The sequence below is a fragment of the Fistularia commersonii genome, chromosome 22, assembly GCF_037954325.1.
Source record: "Fistularia commersonii isolate RoL2024-O1a breed Wild chromosome 22, RoL_Fcom_v1.0, whole genome shotgun sequence".
Classification (NCBI taxonomy): Eukaryota; Metazoa; Chordata; class Actinopteri; order Syngnathiformes; family Fistulariidae; genus Fistularia; species Fistularia commersonii.
This window is the reverse complement of record NC_141305.1, coordinates 10372978-10391695: the sequence shown is the minus strand read 5'-3', so window position 1 is coordinate 10391695 and position 18718 is coordinate 10372978. Positions and strand designations below refer to the sequence as shown.

General features: G+C 38.8%; 1 protein-coding gene across 14 annotated transcripts in view; it reads right to left on the bottom strand.

Annotated features, from left to right (window-relative positions):
• Positions 1 to 18718, bottom strand: part of arvcfb (ARVCF delta catenin family member b) — a 234626-nt gene that overhangs the window by 40458 nt on the left and 175450 nt on the right. For 9 of the 14 annotated variants that reach the window (XM_086169839.1, XM_086169845.1, XM_086169843.1 and 6 more), the window contains 5 exons: positions 14323 to 14506; positions 6281 to 6398; positions 6008 to 6179; positions 4226 to 4243; positions 1514 to 1585 (listed from right to left, as the gene is read on the bottom strand). In XM_086169839.1, the coding sequence (XP_086025965.1) occupies positions 1514 to 1585; positions 4226 to 4243; positions 6008 to 6179; positions 6281 to 6398; positions 14323 to 14506 (564 nt within the window). The remainder of the gene's footprint in view (positions 1 to 1513; positions 1586 to 4225; positions 4244 to 6007; positions 6180 to 6280; positions 6399 to 14322; positions 14507 to 18718) is intronic. The other 5 variants (XM_086169840.1, XM_086169844.1, XM_086169848.1 and 2 more) reach the window with 1 other exon arrangement.

Below are 18718 nucleotides of genomic sequence, written 5' to 3'. Positions count from 1 at the left end.
GAAAAACACTGCACCAGCACTGCGGCAAGAAATTAATCCAGTCACATCTTGTGTCAGATAACCACCTGACACCATGCTATCATGCTACAGATGCCAATCATTTGCACTCCCACTTGCAAGTATCAATCAGGGGTAAGATAATTAATAACATTTCAGCCTTAACCGCTGGAGCTGGCCACTCCTCTGTGAGGGAGTACTGAGGCGTGCATCACTGGAGATCTAGCTTTTGAATCTTAATGTGGCAAATGGACTTGCATGATTTCTTGAAGATATATTATGTATCAGCATCATCTTGTTTCCCTTCCCAGGTAAATCTATGCTGCAATTAGCATAGCTATTAGATATGGCAAGAAAAACACAGATTACAACAAATATTCACCTAATTTCAATGATTACATGAGATTTTTTTTTTCCCATAGAAAGACACCAATACTGTAACACTTCAACAGTAGGGTGCTGCAATCCCTGTTCCTGTGCGTTGTCACGTTGCGCAAAGGCAACAATTCAAGCTGGGCATCATGACATGATCACGTCAATTATTCATTTGTCGCAATTTACTTGCTGAAAAAAAGCTGTCTTTATGTGAATGCGGGATTAATTACAATCTAATTTAATAAAGTTTTGATTGGGATTTTTTGAATCATCATCGTCACCACCTTCATTTATAGACCACTTTAAAAAGCATGGGATAGTCCAAAGTGTTGTACACGGGGCAGGGAACAGAAAAAGAAACAACACAATAAAAACAAGAAATCTAAGATAGTAAATGTGCAGGAGGACATAAAACAAGCAACACAATATAAACAAGAAGTCTAAAATATAATTAAAAGTGCAGGAGACACACATGAACAACAACAATCACTAGATTAGGTTAACCAAGACCCCATCTTGTTGGTTTAACCGTTTAACTACTAATTTGGCCTCGGCTGATGCATATGTATGATGAAAACATTAATCATAAACAAATTAAACACGATTACTGAAAATACCAGACTTGTGTAAACGTGCCTCAAAACAGTTCTTGATTAAACCTCTGCTTATTTCTCAGTTGATCAACTTTGTGTTTTATCCCCAAACGTTCAAAGCTCTGGCTTGAATTTAACACAAAATATTTTGCTTTGTTTCACAACTGCATATGCCAATCAAACAAACAAATAAATATACCAAAAAAAAAAAAAGGTGGTTTGCAGCTGCTTATGGTGCACAGTGACTATTCTTGCAAAATGCCATCATTGTGAAGATACACACCAACAAACTGTTCTTAATTAGTTATCTCTCACAAATATATGGCAGTACATTGTGACTGGTACCTGACCTGAATGTATCTCACAAATCCATGTAACCACTGGTACACTCACTCGGAACAAAGAATTTTGTCTATTTCCTTCTGCCATCATTCACGGGGAAATATCTGAGTGAGGACAGTCATTTTCACACTGCCTTCCCTCGACAACACTCGCGTACTTTTAAAGGGTTATTGGGGGAACGTGTTGCCTGACAGATGAGTTCCTACCTTTTGATGGCTCTGTGCGCTTGGGCAGATCCAATGTGTCGTAGTTTTTATCATTCTCACCATTTTTTCTGCCTGGAAAGCAGAGGGAGGAGGAAGTGTAGTGTCAGTCACATCCCGAGACAACTGGATCACAGACAGACGATGTGGTATCAATGGGGTTAGACCAATACGACTCGGGAAGGGTGATGCAAATATCGTTTTTTGGACTTTCACTAAATTTAGATTGCTTTTAAGAGGTTTGTATGTGTTTGATATTGGTCTAAACCACATCTATATGACAAGCCACAGTGTAGCATGGATGTTTGCATTTATAGGCTTGTGGCTACAAGAATGATGAGTTCAAAATCACACAGCAAACATTGTCTAGGCTTTGACTTCACACAGATGATGGTCAGGAAGATAATGTATCAGTGTCACAAAATAAGCCCCCCCCCCCCCCCCCCCCCCCCACACACACACACACATACGCACACACACACACACACACACACACCCAGGCACGCACAATTAGTCATAATTAAGACTCCAGCTTTGAGCATCCTGTATGTAGCAACAAACATGCATTTTCTCACTGTACCAGCACCCCTTCCTAAGCCTAAAAACACATTAAATAATTCAGTGGAAATGGGTTGGGTGGGGTTGGTTACTACAAAGTAGCCAGCTAATGGTCATCTCTCATGTACAAGGATGTGCCCATGGGAGGGGACACCGATACAGAGATGGAGAGGCAGATTCCTTGGCAACACTTAATGGTCTGGTCACTGGGTTTTAAGAGTAACCATTTCCCTTCAGGAAATAGGTTCAAATGCTTACACTGCAAAGACAGAGAGAAAATAAGATCGTTGGCTTTAAAACAAGTGTCAGCTACCTCTGATTGTTAAATAGGATGCGTTCATGTTTCTGTTTATGCAGATTATTCATTATACAGTAAATTACAGGATATTCAAAGATGCCAAATCAAAGATGGTCTCTCTACTTTGATAATTATTTATGCTCCTATTGTAAATCAATATCATTTCAGCTCAGTTATTGGGATCATACTCAAATTGCAAGAACTAGTGGTGTCTGTGAGCAGACTAATCTTTTGACAACTGAGTGACAACAAAGTAACAAAAAAGGAAACTTGCCTTTGTCAAGCTTGTATAATATTGTTTTCCACGGCAACTTGTGTTTGGTAATTTTTGCTTGATGTTTTGGTTTAATCCGCCAGTGTCTCAACAGAAACCACAATAACACAGCAGCATCTCACAAGTTGACCAATTTTATGGTTAAAAGTTATGAACGAGCGGCAGACATCTCAACAACAATTCCGAAAATAAGATAGTGAGATTTGTGTGGCCCAAGGACATGTTTGAATAAGTTTCTCTTTTACCATAGTGGATTATTATCCTGCAGTGCACCGATCATACGGACAAGTGCATGGCAAGGGAGGATTAGTATGTAACCTGAACACCGAATTTTAATCTATGGCTAAAATACGTACATTTCTGGGTCACTGTCAGAAAAAGTAAATTACTTTTCCACCTAATTACATTTTTTCTTGTATTAAACCTTACTAGCCATAATCTGTTGGAAGGGAAAATCCAAAATTCCATCCAATCGTAACTCCCGTTCTTCAGACGTGACGGTAAAATAAGTCTGGTTTCCTTCTCCTAGCAACCTTCTTATACACATCTTGGGACTGCAGATCAGGTGAGATGTGTAAGCCCTGTGGATCAGGTGGGGAGTCTACGCCTGCTGACATATGCCTGGTGACAGCGGCTTGTCCGTCACAGAGCTGTCAAATTGAGAGCAACAACCGATCACTCTCACTTTCACATCCAAGCACTATTTAGAGTCTTCAATTAACCTGACATTGTCTTTTAGGACTGTGGGAGGAAGCTAGAAAACCCTTGAGGATGTCAGCTTGCACAGTCAGCTCCTGGTTAGGATACTGCGCTGACTTTCATTGATTATAAGCCACCTAAACCGACCCTTACACTCATTTCAACAAGACCCTCAGGTATGGTATTTTTCCACAATAACACCATCAATATTAGGATTAATGATCCCTGACAAGTACTGTTAGACAAGAGAAGGTCTCCCAGCACTCAGAAAAATGTGAACACACACACAGGCGCATGCACGCGCGCACACACACACACACACACACACACACACACACACACACACACACACACACACACACACACACACACACACACACAAGGTCTGCAGTAGAGCTTGACATTTCTACCTGAACTCAGAACAAAGGGATTCAAGTTGGCACTAATTTCAAAGAGAAAGTCAAATTAAAGCTGAGTGCTGTTTGTCTGGATGTCTCAGCTCAAACGAATTCAGACAGGTTTGAGGATAAGTCAAGCTCTTCTGTGCAACCTGTCAGACATTTAAGGACTTACCTCCAGTTCTGCCTCAAGTACTTGCCCGTCTAACACGACTAAGTTACAACTATCTAACAAACTAAACTACATTATTCAGTCAACAAACGTATGCTAACCCAGATAGAGAAGGTGTAGTGAAGGACTGTATGCTGAAAGAATGGCGCTCCCTAATTTCTAAAGTCCTTGGGAACTGTCTTCAGTTTTTGGAGGACACCCAACTACATCAAACTAATCTATGGCCTGAGAAAAGGAGTAGGAGGAGAGAGGGGAGAGAGGGAAAGGTGAACAGGAGGAGCACAAGTGAAGAGAGGAGTGTTGAAGGTTGACTCACCTTGATTAAACCATTCCTCTACAGTTAGCCAAGGAAGCAGCAGCCAAAAAACACAAAGCACAGAGAGGGGAGAAACGGTATGGTGAGAAAGGTGTGCGGATGAGTCAAAGGCTGCGAAAATATGTAAACACGTTCCCAAGATAAGGTGCCTTCTACACTAAAAAAGAGAAAGATGAGAAGTAATTCAAAGCAACCAAGATTAAGATGATGACACAAAGTTTCGAGATAGAAAATAGAGAGGATTTGAAGGCATTAGTGGCCATAGGTGCAGTCTTTCTACGGAGCTGCATCACTGGAAAAAAAACACTAGTTAGTGGAGCAGAAAAAAACAAAGTTTTATTTTAAATATGAAAAAAAAAAAAAATCTACAGATAGAGTTGCAGTGAAACATATGCACGGTATCAGCACACGCTGCCAGCTTTTTTTGTTAGGGCTTCATTAAAATCAACCAAAGAAAGACAAGAAAGACACGGGACTAGCAGACTGTCAATTGGATAAACAAAAGTGTGAGCGGTTTAACATGTACTGTTCATAATTGTTTATTTCAAATTGAACGTGACATTAAATTGAGGAAGGGGCCAAACCCGACCCACTTAATGTAACAAATTGCCATGCGTTTTGCCGACGATGTTGCTTAACAACCTGCCTCCCTGCTCCTTTATAGCTGTGTTTAATGTTTTCATAGCCGAGCCTCTTCCTTCAAACAACGCCTTCAGGGTTTGCAAGCCGCTAAACACAACTCATTATTCAATGTGAGTAGCACGAGTATTCATGGATAATTGGTTTTCTTTATAAAACTGTATATATGTTAGCTCTTTGTTGTGCTGACCCTAAGACTGAAGAGATTCTTTAATGAGTCATTAGGTGTCAGGGGTCACTGAATGGTAGTCACACCTCATTAGCCGACTGATTAATAGTGGGCGTTGCTGTCGTTCGGCAGGATGATAATGGCCTTTTAGCTAAAGTGCAGATAGGGACGCCATGCATGGGAACACTGCATCTAATCTGCTCTAGAAGTCAATAAAGATGAGAAGCTACAGACATCATGGACTTTCATTACTGAAGTGACAGGAGACTCACTCTTGAAATGATACTGCAGCAAGGAAAACAAATTATTGGTTAATAACAGATTTTCAAACATAATAGCATCCGAGAGAAGGCTGTATTTACTCGAGCCAGCAATTTCTGTCACAGATACACTGTATATATGTTTATTTATTATTATTTATTAAGCTCTTGGAGTCGGGACAAATGTCATCTAGTGTACTATACTTCAAGCTGAGGTGTTTAAAATTGAGCTTCCTCTGGTAGGGATCACAAAAGATATATTTTGTGAGTGTCTGGGAGTTAGGAATGTTGAGAACCCTTTTATTGAAATATTGACAAAATGGAGGCTGCTGTTTTAAAACAGCAGCTATTATTAATGTTTTGTCCTTAACACCGAAAAGCAAACAAGACTTTCTCTTTATGTGTAGCATTTATATTTATAACAGACCTTCACTTTTTCAGTAGGGGTTTGTGGAATCCAGACAGAGTGAAGGAAACAATGATATCTCTGCAATCCAGCTGTTTGAATAATTGCTTTGCTCTCCGTCAGTTCCTTTTATACCCTGCGGATTCCATGTTCGAAAAAGGAAAAAGAAAAACTGAAACAACAGTAAGAATAGATGCCGCTTTCTTCTCACCAGTCATTAAATGTTTTGCACTGACAAGGAAATTCACTCGTCCTCATTGTTGAAAGGAGTGTTGATCACTGATGAAGAGCATCTTCTCATCTCTCACCTTTAGCCTTCTTGCCTCCGAAGCAGCCGGCATCGTCCTTCTTCTTCCTCTGCGGTCCTGCGGAGCCCGGGGCCTGCAGCGCTGACGGGTCCTGGAACTTTTCTGCTCCGGGCACTTCTTTGTGGACATGGTAAGACAGGTTCCTCATGATACAGACACAGTTCTCCACAGACTAGCAGGGACACACGAGAGAGAGAAGCATAATTACAGTTTTGAGTGAGAACAAATAATCTTAAAAAAAAAAAAAAAAACTCTTAAAAAATGCCGTCCTACCTTATTATCCATATCTTTCTTCCCGACAGCTGATTGAAGAGCATGGAGAAGAGCGTCCACCAGTCCCTCACATTCCCGCAACCTGCGGCGAGCCTCCGCCCCGTCTGAACTCACATTTCTATAAGAACAAAATCAGAAGCAAACGTCACCAAGACAGGTAGAACAAAGAGTTTGGGTCTAACAAAACTGTTCAAACAAGCACCATGAACCGAGTATTGGTTAAAGTCAAACTGATTCTCTGTAGCAGGAGCAAATTCTGCAATTCTACATTAAATCCACCATTAAAAAAAAATCAGACTGATATCGAAGTAGCCTTATTCTCTGGTAAGGTTTGTGAGACGAATAAACAAAAAAAGAAAAAAAAAAAAATTTAAATCCTTAATAATATAGATTTGTTGTGTAGTTGATTAATGTCATAGGGAGGTGGTATAAGTAACAATTACCTTCACATAAATAATAGATTATCCGTGATTAATCCCTGGTGGGGAAATTTGTTCCCTGCAATGAACACATCCTGGACAAACCAACACTTACACACACTAGAAGGAGACGGGAATCAAACCAGGAATCCTCAGTTCCAAAGACAATTGCTCTACCTCCTGCGACACTGTCATCACTGATCATAATTTCACTATTACCATCAAAAATAATCAAAACTGTTAACTGCGCAGTCACAATGCTTTTGCAAAGGCTGATATAAAGAAATATTGTTATTTTGATATTAGGAAGGCTGCTCTCTGGAACTGATGGTCAATAACAGTAAATATTGATACCACAGCCCTATGAGTAGAAATAATGTTTCCTTTAAAACATATCCTAAAATATTAGACAACTGTATTAATTTTGCATTCCCTATGATGTCAAATAAACTGCAACAAAAAAGGGCTCATCTTTTATTAACCAGCTGAAAAATAAAAACATAGATGCTGCAGATATGACAAAGGATTAAATCCAAGATGACCATCACATATTATCAATAGTCTGTCAGATGATTAGGCTGAAAAATTTCCTACATCACTCAACCAAATCCTCGCCAAGGCTTCTCTGATCAAGTGTATTTGATCTGTCTAGATTTAAACCGCTGTTCAGAGTTGAGCAGTGCGTCAGGAAACATTTATTAATTGATAAAAAGCGTCGGACCGAAACGGATCGGGCCGTGGCTACAGAATCCCAACCCAGCCTCTGCTCTGCTCAAAGCAGCCCCAGAAAGAAATAAAAACAAATGAAAAAGAAAGAAATTTCCACAGCACTACAATGATAACACAAATTATGTATTGCTGAAGATTTACATTCAGTGCAATGTAAAACACAAGTATACCCAAACCAGACCTGGGCATTTTATGGCCCATGGGCCACATCCGGTCCGTTTTGCTTTTTTATCGGCCTGCCAAACTAGTTTCTTTGAATATTTTAATAAATATTTTCAATCAATATTGAATTATAAAACTCCTTATTTTTTCCTTTTGTTTAATTTTGTATGGATTATTACATACAAGATAATGTCGGTAACGATTTTAAAGTTTAAATAAAATGCTCAAAAAATATAAAAATCTAGATTTTCATTTTCATTTTGTTCAATTTCCATGATACCTAGTTGGCCCGCACATAAAAATTGAAAATTAAAAGTGGCCTGCCAGCCAAAATAATTGCCCAGCTGTCAACTATGATTTGGAGATTGGCATGTGACATCACTCTAGATATAAGCTCAAAAAAAGATTAAGAAAATATAGGGTAGAAGAGATGTCGAATCATGAGTTCGCCCTGAGTGATGGCAGCGGTCTCAGAATGGCTGTCTGACTGTGTGTGAAAGCCGAGGCATTAAAGAGGGTTAAAGGATAGCCAGGGCTCGCCGCTCCTCACCAGGGACATCATTTATGAGGCTTCCAACCCACATAATCCCATTAGCCGACCCCCAGTTAGTCACGAGGAGGAGTGGCAGCCTTGTGGAGGTAAGCAGAATTGGAGTGCTCCATAGTGCTCGGCGCACTGATGCATGCTTGACATCACTGCCCATGTGTGTTTAATAAGTACAACAAAATCCCTCTAAAGTAATATTACACACCACACAATCGTTGCAAACCCTCCTGGAATCCAAACTGGGATCCGAACCCATGCTAGCAAATCATCTGTGGGTCTCCTCACAATCTTCAGATCCAAGGTGTGTCTTTCATTCTTTAAGGAGCACAGATACGCTAAAGTCCGCTGCTTTGCGCAACTTGGAATGAATCTCGATTCCAGGCTATCTGGAGTTCATACAAAAAAAAAGCTGTCAGTCTTCAGCTGTCAAAAAACAGTTTCCTTCTCTGTAAACAGATCCAGAGCATCCGGCACCTTGGATGTATTTGTAAGGGAAGTCTCAAGGAAAATGGACATGGTTTTACTGTCAGCTGTTTCATTTCTAGGAGTCTTTCAGGAAGCAGCTGTCCGACAGGTCCATCTGTCAGATAGCAGCTGTCTGTCATTACCGGGGATCGTTCAAATCTCAAGGAGCCTAAAAGGCTTGCAGGTATAAACAATAAAACAGATGCAAATATCTGCGATAATATGTGGATGATACTCATCTCTGAAATACCTTTTTTTCCAGTGAGGTAACAACCCATTCTAAATTTGCTAAATAAGGAAGCAGGGATGAAATATGATCCATCACTGAATCTTATACAGTTGTACAGCCGATGTTAGACAGGCTGTACATAAAAAGCTCCCAGACATTACCCTGAATTTACTTCTTATGATCTACTCAGTCTGGGTGGGTCGGAGGCTCAACTCAGCAGTCTTTTTTTTTTTTTTAAGCTCTCTCCACATTCACTGATCATCATACCATGCACCTGGAAAAACACAGTTATGTGTTACTATGACAACCAGCAACAGTCAAGAGACATCAATTTTTTGTGCAGTCAGACTGCATATACTTAACTGCTTTCATGCTTCAATTGACTTTTATTTTTTCTGCGAGTGTGCATAACATTGTACAGCAGTGTTGAAAAAGGAGAAATACTGTGGTACCGTCTTTGAAATTCTACACATTGAATAAAAGCTGGAGTTGTATATAACCTTGTATGGCGCTTTCACAACTTGTGGTTTCAAAGTGCTTTAAACCAAATAACATTCACCTGTGCAAACACACAGATTGCAGCAATGCTGCTATTCAAGGAGCTAACCAGGCTATTGGGAGCAGTTTGGCTTCTGTCTCCCCCCAAGGATACATCCACATACAGACAGGAGAACCTGGCAATCGAACCGCTAACCTTTTAATTGGGGAGATGCCTGATCTACCAACTGAATCACGGCTCCCTGAATATCATATCAAAATAATTTTCTGTAAATTTTTGGGGAGTCACTTGTACCTTGCATATAAATGCATAAAAAAATTGAAGCATAAGTTCTGTATTGGGAAGAATGATGGAGAATATCAGCAGCTAGCTTTCAGACTCCTCCTTTGTTGGCGTGACAAGATGCATCTTGACCTACAAACACAAATTAATTTTGAAAAAGTTCATTTCAAAATTTAGGGATTCAAATTGTACGTGTGTACCTTTTGAGGTGCCGTCAGAATTGATTACATCAGGAGCAGTGACAGCCATAAAGAGCCTTCTATTGTTACAAACCCGAAGAATAAGTGTGTGCGTGTCTGTGCAGATATTGGCAGTCTGTCACGGTGTCTCTACCACTTCTGCTTTATCTGCTGAAGTCCAAATGTGAAGGTCATGTGGTCATGAGAGCACAATAGCGGCAGGGAGGAATAGGCTGGAGCAGGACTGATGGAAATGGATAGAGATGGATGGAGACATGGCTGACCTGTGCAATCACCCTTCAAGGTCAATGGAGACGCCACAGAACCATATGGGTACTTGTGGGATTTTGTCTATTCTTCCGGGATTTTTCAGCTCTGAATCCATTTCTGATCAAGCATATTGATCTCCCGTTCGGATTCTTCCTACGGAGAAACTACAATAGTCTGTTTGTGAACAACGGAAAGAAAATATCTAAGGATTTATGAAATTGTAATAAATTAGGTTTATTAATGTGTTAGCTGCATCTCTGTCGGCATGAGTAAACAAATTCTCTCTGGCATCAGCACTTCTCTCCCAGTGCACAAAGCTTGCATCCAGGCAACTGTGGGCTTGGTTACAGTTACCATGGAGTCATATTTTTGCCAGCAGCGCTTGCATCTAGGGTTGAGCAGATAAGAGCGGAAGGGAGATACAGAGATGCAGGACCACAGTAAATTGTGTTGCATCAGAAATGTGAAGGATGTGTTACAGTTTGGGAGAAAGGTGAAATCTATACTCATTAAAATACAGACATAAAAACTGATGGATTATGACAGAAATTTGGATAAAATGGAAATGACCACAAAAGCTCCAAGCATGATCCTTATTTATAAAATTCCATGACTTCTATGACATCTAAGCAGTATCAGATCATGTTGATTTTGTCCCTCTTGGTTATTTTTCAACTGCTCTTCAGCTCATCACACAATTAGAAGAAGAAGAAGAAGAAGAAGAAGAAGAAGAAGAAGAAGAAGAAGAAGAAGAAGAAGAAGAAGAAGAACAACAACAACAACAACAACAACAAGGAAAACAACAACAAACTCTCACTGGAACCGCTGGGGGAGACAATGCACTAAGGCACTTTGTCTTACAGTTTCTGATTCGAAGAGTTATTTGTTCAGCAGGGAATCTAGACAATGAGACACATCTAAATACAAGAAACAAATGGAAATTGAGGTAAAAATCAAGACTGTTGATCTCAAATGGATGGGCACAGCAAAGACGCTGAAGTAGTTGAGTGCTAGCAAGTACCGCAAGATACACCTTGCTTTTTTAAAACTCATAATGCATGCAATAATTTGTGTTTACATCCCTTGATTCATGTTAAGAATCGATGAATTTGAAAACATTTCGACGATTCTGTTGGTGTTCTCGCAGTTCACTAAATAATCAATTCTAAATTTCCTGAGCTGGATCCTTATTATTTTATGAACATTCCCCTCAGCAGATTAATATGAAAACAACTGTCTATGGTTAAACCCTGTGTGCACAAAGACAACAACAAAAACAACAAAATAGAGGCTCAAAATGAAGTGGCAATTTCAATTGCATATTGAATACTGGGAAATTGATATTTTTTTCTTTTGATTGGGTTAATTTGTTCATTTTTGATGAAGGATGCTACAACTCTGCTCCGATAATTAATAACTGCACAATAGTTGGAAAGTGTGGACCAATTAAAAAAAAAGAGGCCGCATGTGCATAAAGATGATCACGTAGTCCATGTGGTGTCATACATGTACACATTTTGTCATAAACAAAGAACACAAGCACTTTACTAAAGAGAAGGGTGGCATTTACTGCAGATTTCAAATCCATGAGTAGCAGCATCAAAAGAAAAACAAAAAAATCAGTCCCTTAAAGAAGCAAAGCTAATCCTGTTTTCATTTCTATATTTAACTTCCATGCCATTTGCCTGAATGTCAACCCAGGGGCCAAATACATACAGACAAGTGCGTGTGTGTGTGTGTGTGTGTGTGTGTGTGTGTGTACATGTGTGTTTGGAGTGATCCGTGACAATTTGGTTTGGTTCTTTCTTTCTTATGTGTACTCATTGACTGAAAAAGAGACCTAATGTTTACATCTTCTTTATATTTTGACCACACAGCATCATATCCATCTGGGTCATGTTCTTACACTGAATATTCCAGCTACATGCCGGACTAGATTCACCAGAAGAAATCACAAATGATAACCAATCCAATCTCTGCCAGATCTGTATAACAAGAATTTCTCAGGATGCTGGTAACTAAAAGTAAAATCTGTCCAACTAATGATCTGCTTCCAGGAAGTAGATGCTGCTCCAATCTGAAATTAAGAGGTAACACAGACCTCCTCAACTGAGAATGTCCTGTGAATACAAACTGACAACTCAAGAAGATGCACAATTATTGGTAGCAGCGGCACCGCAAATGATCCAGGTCAGATCCAGTAGAAGTATTAGTACCAGTGGAAGGAGTTTGAATTGGGCGGCGTGGCTCAGGGGGTTAGAATGATCGTCCTTAGAACCGAACAATGACGTGTTTTGGAGCAAGACACTGAACCCCTAAACGGTTGTCAACTGCTCATGGTTCATCCATGATGGGTTTAATGTAGAGAAATAATTTGCTTCAAGAGATTAATAACGTATAATAAAAACTGAATTAGAAATACTACCACTTCTACTGCTGATAATAATTAGTATTATTGTTTCCACTTCCATATTTATATCATAGAAATATCATATTTAAGCTCCAATTGCTGCCCAGAGGCTCGTCAAACAAAATAAAACCTTCAGTTTCTTAAGCAAATGAACTAGAGAGGCTGAACAGTGGTGTGAGTCACACAGCTAACACCAAGGCTTATCGAAGTTAACACCATTTGGATGGATGGCCGACTCAAGAACACCTCAAGGTTCCTGAAGCAGCTTGTGAAAACAAAAAAACGGGCAGAGCTGTCAGATCCAGTTAACACTGGAGGTGCAGAACATAATAAAGTCAGGGTTAGGGATCACGAAAAAGTGAAGGAAGACATACAAGTTTTCAGAATCTGTTTAATGCTAATAATGAATGCAATAATACTAAACCATCATGACATGAGGCTGCTGTGTGCTCAGTTAAGTTTCACTTAGTCCTAACAGGCGTGAGTTTAATCTCACCTACCTAAATGTAACACATTTAGTTCATAATCTGTGTCCACAACCAAACCATTCAAGTTATTTTAGGATTATTTTAGAGAATGAGTTAAAAGAAGTGCCTGAAAAGTGATATGAAATTCCACAATCATACAACTTGTTCCACAGAAATTAGCGTGAGTTATTAAAATGGTATCTAAATAATTTAATTCCCCAAATAAGGGGGGACTTGTGGACATTAAGCGTGCAGAAAAATGTATTTTATATAAAAAACCTGATAGATTTGGCCTGCCACCAAGTCTATTGTGAAAAATAAATCCCATTTACTGTACAATCTCTAGATTTCTAGCATTGTCTGTCTTGACAAACAAAGTAATAAAAGTAGCATGTGTGCAATTGAAATGATTAATTTTAAAGAATGGTGCAACATTCAGGTATGTCATGAAACAGACATCTGCCATCCTAAAAGAAGCCATAGCATATTTTCAACATACATACAGAAAAAGTCAGGACAGCAGGAACGCAGCATCTGTCATTCCATAAATTCCAACAGTCTGACTGATTGATGGAATCAGCTGGAGCACAATAGTCTAATAATATCACACCTGCCTCCTTTTGCATCTGGTGTCTTTAATAAAAAACAAATGTGGTTATTTGTTATTGTTATTGGGTCAAGGGGGATCTGGGGAGGTGAGAGAAGACCACGGCAGACAGGGCTGGATTACGGGGGAACAACTTCAGGGGTCAAGGGAGGGTCAAGAAAAGCAGCAGCTGCCCAACAGATCTAGGCTTTCATCAACTTATTGTACCAGTTTCAGTCTTCATCTCTGGCTTTGAGCATTTGCACGTCCAATTCTGACACTTGTAACTAGTGAATATTCTTGTTATGAATACTACATATATATATATATATATATATATATATATATATATAACCTATAAATATATATAGAATTTTATTACATATATTATGTATTTTATATATTTATAAGTATATTACACACACGCACACACACACACACACATACACATACACACACACACACACACAAAAAAAATATATATATATATATATATATAAAATTTGTCTAACCAGGTAAAAACCTTGAGTTGATATGCTTCTTAACCTACGCATTTAGGTGCAAAAACAACACAGCTGTTTTCAAAATTTAAGGGCCATAACCAGAATATATTCAGTAACCAATTCATGTGAAAATTGACTGTAAATAAGTCTTAATTTCTGATAATTAAATAACTCATAAGCTGTGCCTGACAAAAAAAAAATATCCAAAACCTTTCTGAACAAACAGTAAAATGTACAAACTCCACTTGGATAAGGCCATAAGACAAAGCCATGACATCAGCTGGACTGAACTTACCTCAGACAGCCTGAGGTGTTTTTGAAGACGGTGGTCCACTCAGCATCGCGGGGCTTCGAATCCTCGTTTGGCTCATGTTCCCAGCCCGAGTGTGGGATGATGACCTCATTGGTCATGGTCTGTAGGCCATGGTTGATGATCACCATCTTCAGAGGTTCATAGGATGACAGATTCCAGAGAGTTCCTGCAGCACAAAAGAGAAGACAAACAAAAGATGAGGAAATGAAGCACTAGAAACAAGCAAGAATGGATAAAAGAAGGAAATAACCCTGTCTGTTATTAAGAAGGAATAGGTAAATGAGGTTGAATTGGAAATTAAATGTAACATGAAGGAAAATGGCAAAATGATTATGGGGGAGAACAAAAAACACTGAATGTTTGTGACAATAATAATATATACCAAGAGTCACAACTTTAGATGTTTTCATTCTGCAGTCTAAACCACGTTTAGATCCACAGTCGGATCCTTTGACCGGTCATTATGTGTCCTGTAATTAATACTGGAAATAGAGCAACCATACCAGTTCACAAAAAATGCAGTGGTTCACAATGACTCAACAGCGACATTTATGTCGATTCCATTGAAGTTTCACCAACCAATGATTCTTAAAGCTTTCCGAAAAGAGTTTAAAAAGCAATAGACAACATAAAAAGTTCTGCAGGTGCTTCAATGCTTCTCTCCTCATTTCACTTAGTGGCGGGAGACAATTTTGTTTTAGTTTGTTGCACACCTTTGTAACAAGCAGACAATTTTATGACCGTGCAGAGAAATAAACCCAGGAAGGTGAGTTTGTCCTGGGGTTTTAAAAATGAGAAGCCAGCTGACAGAATAGCAAAAAAAAATATTAAATCACAAAACAAAACTCTGAGGTCCATGTTTGACAGAGCTTGAGTTTCTGTTTTCATGAACACACCCCTTGGGTCTCCGCCTGACTGTCAACACTTATCTCCGTCAACACTTATCTCCCTCCTCTGTTTCAGTTTTTCCATCCAGGCAAAAATTAGCACAAACACAAACACACAAACACAAACAACTTTGTACTTTTTTGACATAGATATCAAAGTAACGAGCCTTGCAAATAGACAAATAAGCTGATAGGAGTCAAATCATTACTAGCCATCTAATAAGGGCCCTTCTTAAGAAAATGATTGTGAGAATTTACAAAGTAGCATCGGGTTTTACTACACTGGAAATGTAAGAATCAGTCAAGGAAGACTAGAACTTTGGGTCTGACGATAGGAGGTTATTAACGCACTGAACTAGAACTTGAAGGCAAAAGACACACAAAAGTGAAATAAAATCGCCTTTTTTGCTACTTTAGAACACCTTATCGTCTCCTTTGCCACTCATCCAATACGTACCAGGTTACTATAGAAACAGCACTGCAGTGAGTGAGAGAAATGAGTGGCGTTGGATGCACTGATGTTGAAATAATTGCTCATTTTCCTTGTTTGACATCGTCTGGGCTAATTGGCATTGAAATTTTTCAGAAGCAACAAAGTCAACACATGGCACAACGTTAAAGCATCATGAATGTTAAAAGGGATCCATATTATTTGAAATGAGATGGCGCAGGAATTTATTTCTCATCCGGTCTTAATCCAAACACACACACACACACACACACACACACACACACACACACACACACACACACACACACACACAAGCAGACACTTTAAGTCTGTTTATGTTTCCCTCTTACCCAACAATGACACAATTTTATCGAAGTGGTCAAAGTGCCTTCCTGTACATTTTTCTGTACATTTTTCAGACGGTCAACATTTCCTCTGTTAAATAAGGCTCCCTGTACAGTAGGAAAAGCCTCAGAGGACTGCCCCCCCTGCTAAATATCCAATCTGTCCGTTGTGGTTTTGCTGGAGAAATTAAGTTATCGTTCCCAAAGGAAGAAAACTCATTACACTCATTCAAAATTCTATGTTTTTGTTTGAGTACAGCTCATAGCTGTCGCTCCCTCACTACATACCCCGTCTGTTCACGCAGACACGCCCACAGTTCCCTCTGCAGTTGCAGCCCGTGAGGATGACAGCCAGGACCAATCAGGTTTATTTGCAAGGCTCAACCAGGACAACCATAGTCTGTAAGTGATGAAGCATTGCTATGGATGAAACACTTTTACCAAACACCTTTTTTTGCACTGTGCTCTTCACAGTCTAATCCATTCTAATGTACAGGTTTCAACTGTTCTCATCATTTTTCTTGATTTTTCACACTGCTGCGCTTTTTTTTTAAAAGGGATTCAACAGGCTCTTACATTCTTTACATTTTACATGACACAAAAACATATCGATGTTATTTCTTCAGCAAGACTGGAGTTGAAATATATTACAAACTTATTTACTTTTCAGTGTTGCCGCATATTACTGTTGTAATAAAATTTCTCACGTTCCACTGCTTACTGATCTGATGAAAAATGTTCTTTCAGCAGGTGTGTTGAGAGCTAAGTTGAAAGCGTTTTACTGTACTGACACTTATGCAGCGTTAAAGTGTCTCTTCTGAATCTCCTTCATTAGAGTGCTTTTGCTTTAGAAAAACAAGAGCTACATAGTGAAATGATATGTTATATAGCGCTCCCACTGACAGAATGGAAATTATTTAATCGCTGACATATTTATAATCAAGCCATTTTCATCTATTAATTAAATGATGCAATAACATAGCCTGATTAAAAACGTGTGCCTCCGATTTGATAACATGAACTTTCTGGTAAATATAATCGTGTGACTGTTTTTTACTACTTTATTTAAAGCCTTTACAATTTGAACACATTTATGCCCTTATATATTATCTTTTAAGGGATAATTTTGCTGTTGGCAAAGGAAAGCAATTTTGCATTTAACATGTATTTCATGTATCATGACATCTAGCATGAATTTCAACTTTAAAAGGATGAAGAAGCAAACAAAATAGAAATCTTGATTTATATACGGATTGTATGACATGACTTTTGATGTATTTCCTTGACAAAACAGCTACATTAAAATAATGATTTACAAAAATGAATGCAGTATTTTTAGTTAAACATCAGTCACATCCCCACATCTTTTTTCAGGCTAAATTCCTTTTTTTTTTCAAGAAAAAGTCCCTAAGGGGATTGAACAGAGGGAATAGCAGCATCCACGCTGAACCCCATTAACAACAAATGTTTTTTCACAGGCCCCCACAGTATGATGACAGTTAGGAAACACTTGTGCTGCCCGCCAGGCTGACAGCTTAACCAACTTGACAGCTGTGTCATTACCATCAGCTGAAGTTGTGACAAGCAGCCCTCAGTGTGCGGGGAGAAACTGGATACCGGCGTCCGATCAGTGAGGAAGGGAATAAAGATGTTCATAAAGAAAACATTTTTCAGTTGAGCCAGATCAATTTCATCACGATATATCAGTATCTTAGGATTGATCAGTATTGGTAGATGTACTGTCAAGTATAGTATTAATAGGCTTGTGTTAGTGTGTGTGTGTGTGTTTGTGTTTGTGTGTGTGCGGTAGGGGTTCATCTGATTTCATTTCAATTGTTGCATTTAAAAAGTAACTTGTAATCTAGGCTGGGACTTATAATTGTTACTGTTAAAGTGTCACCTGATGGGGAGGATTTAAAAATAGTTAAATTCATAATAACAACAATACAGCAATTATAACAATGGTAATAATATGTTTGTAGATTTAAAGATGTTTTTCCATGTATCATCTTTGCTTGTTTTTCTTGGAAGCTTGTAAGGTCTACCTAAAATGAACTCTTTTAGCAACATAAAAATGCTGCTTGAAAGCCTTTGTATATGTTCATGGAATGTTTGCGTTTGGGTTAAAAATTTGCTGACAGAAGGAGTGCTAATTTTAATGAATGTATTAAGAATATCAATGAACCTGAATGTGAACTATTAACTCTTATGCGATGGTACAAACACACATAAACACAACAAATAGGCTCCTCTCAGGCTCTGTCATTTCTTGCTCAGGCTCCAGTTATTCATGACATTTTGCTGAAGTAGCGTCAAATAGTGCATTAATAATCAGCAAAATAAATCATGTTGAAATATTTATGCAGTACAGCTCAATATAACAGCCAGATGTTCAACCTGCAGTGAAAGCAGAACGTGATCTAATGTACACTGTACATGTTGAGCCCTTTATTCATACATTGTGATACAACATATTCAACACTGTGTATCCAGTACACACAGTATTTTTGTGTCATCTTTTAAAGCATTTTTTTTTTTTTTGTTTTTATGAAGAAGAAGAACAACAAACTGCATTGCAGATTTGAGGGGAACGGTTCTTCAAAACGGTTTCATTTGCACTTAACCATGTAAACCTTTGTCTGTGCCCTTTTGCAACCACCTGAAGCATCGCAGGAGTAACACTAGAATCACTCAGC